Raw genomic sequence first — 8,116 nt, 5'->3', positions numbered from 1 at the left:
CCTCTTATACCACTGAGTGAAAATTAATAAAACTTTCACGGAATCTTTGTTACGTATTGCCATTGTGCACTTCCTATTTTACTTTTTTACTTGATCCGACACATATTTTGGGTTTCCCGGCCACAGCAAAACATGGACTTTGCCGTTATAACCTTATGGGAGGTGGGGGTATCATTTAGTGAGCTCATTGCTCACAGTATCTCTAGTTTAATTTAGGCTTGAATTGAATAGGTATCGCTAGATTATTAGGAACTCATCGACTTATTCGTAACTAGTAAAATGGACACCTATGTTGTTCTGCGAAATAATATTTTTTTTTTGGGGGGGGGGAGGCTGTACTTATATGAGACAATATTTAATTCCTAAAGTCATTGAACTACCTTGACAAAAAATTTAGATTTTGAAATAATGCCTCGTATATTTATGGCACCACCGAGTCCGTTTCTTATTCGGAACTGGTCCAGTAACTGTAATATGACATTAAGTAAACACATAATGTTCAACAATCCTCATATATACTTTTTACCATTATGATAAAAACGACTTTAATTTACCATTTCCAATGCTTTCTACACTTCGATTGCAGTGTTCTACATAGTTAGAAATTGTAGAGCCGCTGCCACTTGTAGGAGTTAAGGAGATAATCGTCTTGAGATTAGAGGGCTTTTCTGAAAACCAAGAGAATTAAAAAAAAACTATTTTATTTCACGCTTTGTATATGTATTTAGAGTAGGTGAGAATAAACATACCCAGGTCTCTGCAACCATACTTAAAAGAATTATTACAGGCCACATATTCTGTATGCTTTCCTCCTCTGTGCACCATGCACTGTGTCGGTTGAGGGATTTCTGTGTCAAGAAAAAACATAAATTCATGTGTGTTTTATGGTAGTTAATATAATATGCACAAAAATATTTTGTGCTTCTTTGTTCTCTTTCAACAAAATTACCTTCCATTTGGGTATTGTGAAAGTTTCCTATTACGTATTTTTGCCCTGGTGTTAAATACTGTATTATCTCTTCTAAGATGGAAATGATATCTTTTAGTTGAATTGGTCTCTTACAAAACTCATGTCTCTTTCCTAAGGATCCATTACATACTAACAACAAAGGAAATAAATGTTTAGTATTGAAATTCAACTGATTACTGGAAAAAAATATTTTCATGATTGATCTTTAGTCTGAGTTTTAATATCTACTTACTTAAGGATATTACATATTCCTCTACTTCCTGAACTTCCAAAGTTATAATACCTTATAATGATACAAATAAATTTAAATCATCATATGCGATCAAAGACTTCTGTCATAACTTTTTTTTATTTTATATCATATTATGACCAAAATTGATTAAAAAAAAATGACCGCGAAAAATTCGAATCTGAATAATTGAAATTAAAGTATAATTATTATTATTATTATTCAGAATACACAACTGCAAAATTTGATCACCAAGTTAGGCGGAGCTTCATTGTTTTTGTTTTCTTTTGTTTTGTTTTTGTTTTGTTTGTTTGTTTGTTTGTTTTTTGTTTTGCTTTGTCTTATCCTTTTGAATTTTATATTCCCTATGAGTTTTTTGTGTGTGTTCTTGGGCAATTCTCGCTTGGTTGTTAAAAGTGATGGACAAGTAATGTTGTAGATTTTGATTGGAAATTCTGTTTCTAAAATTACCGCACTTCGGAAAAATATCGCAGTGTTTCTATGGAAAATGAGACATAAGAATGATATGGAGAAAACGAACAGTATTCAATATCAAAGTCCATAAAACAATAAAACATAGGAGCATAGGAGTAAACACGGACCTCAGGGAACATCAGATACGGGATCAGGTGCCATGTCTTTTTCAAGTTAAAGATCCAAGTATGAAACAGATGTGTCAGACTCTGTGGTATCCCTTATATCAAGCTCATTAGGATATATCGTGTCGACGTAGGATAACACATTTTATTTCTTCACTGCAATATTTAAACACTGCGACTGAATTTAAACCTCCTTTTTTATTTTTCGTGACGTCACATCAACTACGACCTGACATTTAATTATTCGATTGTTTGTGTGAAAAGAAGAAAACACTTGCTGTGGCCTTCATCTCGACATTTAGATATATCGCCGATGTACTGTCAATTAACAATGGTAATTTCCATTCCTATGACGATACGATATATCATGGGTAGCTTGAGATAAGATACCACAGAATCTGACACACCTGTTTCATACTTGGATATTTTACTTGAAAAAGACATTAATGGTTATCTAACAGCCAAGCTATATGATAAACCTGATGACTTTAACTATTCTTTCGTCAACCTTACTTTTGTAGCAATATAACTTCATCACCTGCATACAGAGTTTATAAATCTCAGTTGATTCGATACGCAAGAGCATGATTTATGTATGAACAATTTCTAAAAAGAGGTAAATTATTGACAAACAAGTCGATGAAAAAAAAATATCAGCAGTCTCGTTTAAAGTAAACATTTCCTAAGTTCTTTGGTCGATGCAATGACCTTGTCAGCAAGTAAAATTTATCATTGAGTCAAATGCTGACTGACGTTTTTCATACCTAATTGTTAGTCCATCATTTATGCACTGAATTGACGACGGATTTTCCCGTTATTTCCCGATTATGACAAGTTGCGCACGGCAGGGGATACTTACTCCTCCATGGCACCTGATCCCATCTCTGATCTTTTGAGGCCCGTGTTTGCTCTGTTTCTATTTTGTATTGTTTTATGGACTTTGGATCTTGAATACTATTCGTTCTCAACATATGTTTTATTTTATTTAAAAAAAAAAAGATTGCCAGTTATTGTTTATAATTCTAATAAATAAATAGAATAAATCGAAGTATAATATATCCCTGATTTTTTTCTGGCGAGATATCATGTCGAGTTTTTTAAAAACAAAGGGTGATATTTTCAGTTGCATGTGCGACCAATTTGAAAGTAAAAGAAATTCGTCATGTCCAACAACTTTGCTGTTGCACTTTTGTATTGTGTGGTGATAATTCAATGCAACGGGAAATAATAGAAAATTTGTTCTCCATTTTTTTTATCTAATAAGACAATCGCTTAATTATATGTCTGGATCGGAGTCAATATGACGTTCCACAATGGCTTCTCGGTAAAACGAATGTTTACGTGAAATCGAAGAAATTGGGTTCTAACAGCAATCGAGAAAAAGATAAAAATCAAATCTTAGTGTAGAAATGCTGATTGATATGAATGATGACAAACTGTATTATAATGCGGTGGGTAAAAGCAAAATGGTCGATTTTTCCAAAAAGGCGTTGCATTTATTTACTGATTGCTATGCTAACGCATAGCTCATGAGTTGGTCAATCGAGTGATTTCTATTGACTTAATTTATGAAATTGCGAATTCATGTGGTCACCGTTATTATTAGCAACTGCTAAAAAGACACCCAAAGACAATTTGACGTCTCTACTTTTGCTGCTTTACAGAAGAGTGTTTCCAATTTTAGAAAAAGCAGGTTTATAATTTTTTAGAAGCTTAAAATAGAAACACCTAGCTTAGAACACTTTTTGTACTTGATAATGCAATCTACTTTAAACGGATTAGATAGCACCGGCAACTATAGAGAAAAATGATAAAAGAGATTGATCTAGTTTGCGCCAATTAGATAGAAGCTGTACACATAAAGACGAGAAGTGACCCCCGAAGAATATTAACCCCGTGTTCAATTTTCCACCTAGAAATTTGACCCCTGGTAAATATTCTACGTAAGATATTCGACTTTTAGATTTAATATGTTTAAGAGTGTTTAATGACTTTTATAAAATAAAACTGCAATGCATGTCTAGTTATAGAACTGGTGTAAATTTCGAAAGTCCGTAGCGTCAACCAGTCTCCTAACAAACAGTACACATTGTGTCCGCAAGACCATTTAGCCTTGGTCTACACACGTGCGATGGCGTTGTCAAAATGGACTCCCGCGAAAGAGAAAAGGCAGACCTTTTTTTCATTTTGAATATAAATTCTGATTGAAAAAAAAAAACGATTGTTTAAAAAATCCCCAGTCCAGTTCGGGTTTCGTTAAACATTTTATAGGTACTCTCCTTATGTGTAGTTTGTCTACAGACGTGCAGGAGTAGGAATTGAAAATTCCGTCATCTAATATACTACACACACAGAATGAGTTTTTTTTTCTCTAGGAGGAAACTAATAATTAACGAACAATTAACATGATTTTACTACAGTTGTTGATAAAGTATAATCAATTCATTGGTGAAAAGATATCAACATATTTTTTTACATTATAATTTTTGTTTCTTTTACGTATGACATACATAACATTATTCTTATCATGAACAATTATGTTGTATCTACTTATTACTGATGGAACTATTTTCGTCGGAACAATTTGTGTGAGTCGCCGCCGACTACAGTAATATATCTTGCATTAATAGTAAGCACTGATCGAATATATTAAAAAATGACCACTTTTTTGTAAAAATTATGGCCTTGGGGTCGTTTTTCTCGATGTACATTCTATAAAAATGACCCCGTAGTATAATGACCCCTTCTCAGTTTTTTTTAATACAAAAACATTCGTGTTAGTAGGAATATTCATGTTAGACGGGCAACAACAAGCAGCCCTATGAAGTGTTCATTTCTAAAAGCGAAATCAAATTTATATGCTAAACCTTACATTAATAATACAAACTCTTTTATTCCCATTAAAGGAAAACAATATACATTTAAATATTCTAAGACTATCGGAGCGAAGATACGCGTATTCATAGACATGTATATTACATTTCATACAGTAAGTATCAACAATTGTTTAATATGCAAATATGCAAAGGTAGTTTGTTCAATGATAAAACTCCTTTTGCTGAAAGTATTTCTTTGATTCATAAATATTTTTTATGGGATTGTGTAACAGCTTTCGGAATTTCATCCAAGTGTTGGTTGATTGTACATGTATTGTTGGTTTACCTCCTGTTCGAGAATTTGTCACTCTTACAGAGACGTCGCACTTTACCGGTGAAGGGCTTCAAATTTACTCGGCGCTCAGGTCCCTTGACCAGTGAAATTTCTATCATGCCAAGACCTGTCTGACACGTAACCTCGGTTGTAAATTCTCTTCCAAAGACCCCTACCCTAACTTTCACTTCAAAGTGGTAAACGATTGGGGAATATGCAGTTACTTTTATATCGACATAAGACAGTCGCGACCGGGGCTTGAAGCTTCGAACTTCCGATCAATCTCTTGCGAATTTTCATGAATGGATGTAACGTATAAATTATAAGAGGCTTCTAAAACGACAATCTCACAAATCTGCCTTTTGCATTAATTTCATCGGTAATTCTGTATTCGTATTGCAAAATCAGTATTTAAGAAAATGCAGAAGAAAGGAAGAGGTTACAGCAACCATTTGTCAGGTGTCTGTAGGCTAAAAAGTGTTGAAAAGGAAGTTTTCTCAATGAATTTATAAATATCTGTGAATGATGAACTATGATATAAATTTTTGCCCGTTTTGGGGGATTTTTTAATACTGTAAACCAACTTTTATTCGCGTGCGAGAAATTTTCGCGAAGTTCGCGAACCTTTAAATGCGAATAAAACACGCCGCGAATATAAAAGTCTATGTGTATATTTACAACAGAACCTAAATAGGCTTGATCGAGAAAATTAATTGTCGCGAACAAGTTAACTCCCGGTAAATCGCGAAATAAAGTCGTCGCGAATAAAAGTTGGTTTACATTATCATTTTAAGAACGTTCTCGATGTGTATGGTATATATGGATATATTTAAAAAGTATGTATCATAACGCAAAACGCATAAGGATACATGTAAGTTTCAATATTTTAAAGTTCTAATTTCTGAAACTCTACTAAATTATGGTTATCAGAAACATATGCCATTTTCAATAAGAGTAAAACCTTTAAATGTTAAAAAAACACCCGAAAATATGATAACAAATTTATACTTCTCAATAAATCAATATTCATTGAGATTCTGGAAAGGAGCAAACATTCCCTCCTCCCTACATTTGAAAGTATGAAAAATATATACACGCACACACACACACACACACACACACACAGATATAAGGTTATATTGTAAAAAAAAGTTTGGGGTCAAATTTTTCTGGGGGTCATTTTAAACTTGAGTGGAGTCGTAGAATTACTGGTCTGGACTGGCTCTCTTCGGTTGAAAATGACCCTACTTATCGTAGAATATAGATCTTGGGTTATTTTACTATGTAGAAAAATGACCCCTGATCAATATTCTACGGGGGTCACTCTTCGTCGTTACACCAGCAACTACATGTTAAGAGAAAATTAATAAAAGAATTTGTCGTATATGTGGATTAATATTATATAAATATTGCATGTAGTTGAGTGTAACATTGAAAATTTTCACACTCCAGCCATATTTTGTCAAAGTATATAACGTCGATGGTTTTCACAATAATTTTCAAAATTACACTCAACTACATGCATTACTTATTATATTATGCTGAATGTTTTATACAAATACATATTACAGTGAACCGTGCGCGCATAAATTCCGCGCAGTCGCTATTTTTTGTAATACACCCGTCGTCAAGCAATGTTGACTGTTGCTACGCAGGAGACACATAATTATTCAGCGGGTTGTAGTGTTTTTTATCAAATGTTTCTCGACGAATCAGATTCAAGTAATTAACATGAAAGTATAATATAAAATACTGTTTACCGCCGCTCAATACAAATTTGGCTTTTCCCACCCATGTGTCATTTTGAAGATCATCTCTCTCAGTTGAGGGGCGTTGCTCATGGATATCACAGATTGCCATTGAACTTTTCCAAGTGGAAAAACGGGAACATTCAGTTAACTCCAGACATACAACTGAAAAAGCGTTTGGTATGTAATGTGCATATAAATGTATGATATACATGTATATTGAATTTAACTCGGATTCTGATCTATGAACAAAAGATTGACACATAACCAAGTTTGATGTTGTTTGTGTTCCTCTAATTTTTTTTTTCTAATGAAAAATATTTTTTCAGACTCCAGACATATTTTGGTAAAGTATATAAACCACACCAATCTCAAAATACACTGACAGTATACTACTGGATAGTGAACACTCATCAAGTCCATATGACATTATCAGGTACAGCACAATCTCTTGATTAAGCTATATAGCTTTAAAAAGCTATATAGCTTTATTAAGCTATTCAAAATAGCTTGATCAAGATATCTATATGCAGTTTTTCACAAAAACGTTTTTTGCAAGAAATAAACAGAAACTCGGAAATATTTGACTATTCATATCTGTAGTATGGCCTATCAAAAATATTATACAACCTAAATCATGGAAAGTTCTAACATTGCTGTTGTTGAATACTTTTAAGCAAAATATGAATTTCCATTGTTTGATTAACTGTCCACTACTTTGGGTGCGGTGAGGCGTGGATAAGTATGATTGCTTCTCATTTTGCTGAACTTTATCAATCAATTATCCTGTTGGTCATAACTGGCCTCCTTTATAATTTCATTCAAGAAAAACTGTGTGGTCACTCATCAATAGCTCCAAACCTTAAGAAACTTTGAGTACAGAGTCTCTCGAGGAGACGCAATTTGGTGAGTGATTTTTACATGCATTGTATTTGGAAGTGTTCAAAGTTTATTATATTTCCTCTAGATCTACACCATGATGCGACTTTTTACACTTGTTGAAAAAATAACACATTTGAGAAAAAAGTATGATAAAATAGCTTAATCAAGCTATTCTGAATAGCTTAATCAAGCTATATAGCTAAATCAAGCTCCATATAATTGCGTTATGGACTTTGAGATTGTTCGTTATCTCCATATCGTATCTTAATCAAAAGATTGTGCCGGACTTGATTATTAGCGCGTTTGTAAAGCATTGTACTTCATGTATCTTATTTTATTTTAAATTTCAAAGACACATAATTATATGCTCATTTATTTCTTTTCCTCGAAAATATGAATGATCTTATTATACAACAATCATATATATTCTTACCTGTCACAAAAAATATTTTTCGTATTATTTCTGCCATCGAAGAAATCCTTATATTCTTCAAACTTGTTTCCTAGTCCTACAAATATGCGTACTATTTTGCATAAT

General features: G+C 33.0%; 1 protein-coding gene across 1 annotated transcript; it reads right to left on the bottom strand.

Moving 5' to 3' along the window:
• Positions 1-528: 528 nt before the first annotated feature.
• On the bottom strand, positions 529-8,116 carry LOC134282754 (uncharacterized). The gene is made up of 6 exons (XM_062765151.1): positions 8,012-8,116; positions 6,709-6,861; positions 1,203-1,253; positions 950-1,099; positions 750-848; positions 529-668 (listed from the first exon to the last, which is right to left on the bottom strand). The coding sequence occupies exons 1-6, from the start codon at positions 8,046-8,048 to the stop codon at positions 529-531; spliced, it is 630 nt and encodes a 209-aa protein (XP_062621135.1). The 5' UTR covers positions 8,049-8,116.

The sequence above is a fragment of the Saccostrea cucullata genome, unplaced genomic scaffold, assembly GCF_032062105.1.
Source record: "Saccostrea cucullata isolate Sc308-1 unplaced genomic scaffold, CSIRO_AGI_Scuc_v1 ctg5123, whole genome shotgun sequence".
Lineage (NCBI taxonomy): Eukaryota > Metazoa > Mollusca > Bivalvia > Ostreida > Ostreidae > Saccostrea > Saccostrea cuccullata.
The sequence above is the reverse complement of the archived record's forward strand: the minus strand, read 5'-3'. Positions and strand labels throughout refer to the sequence as shown.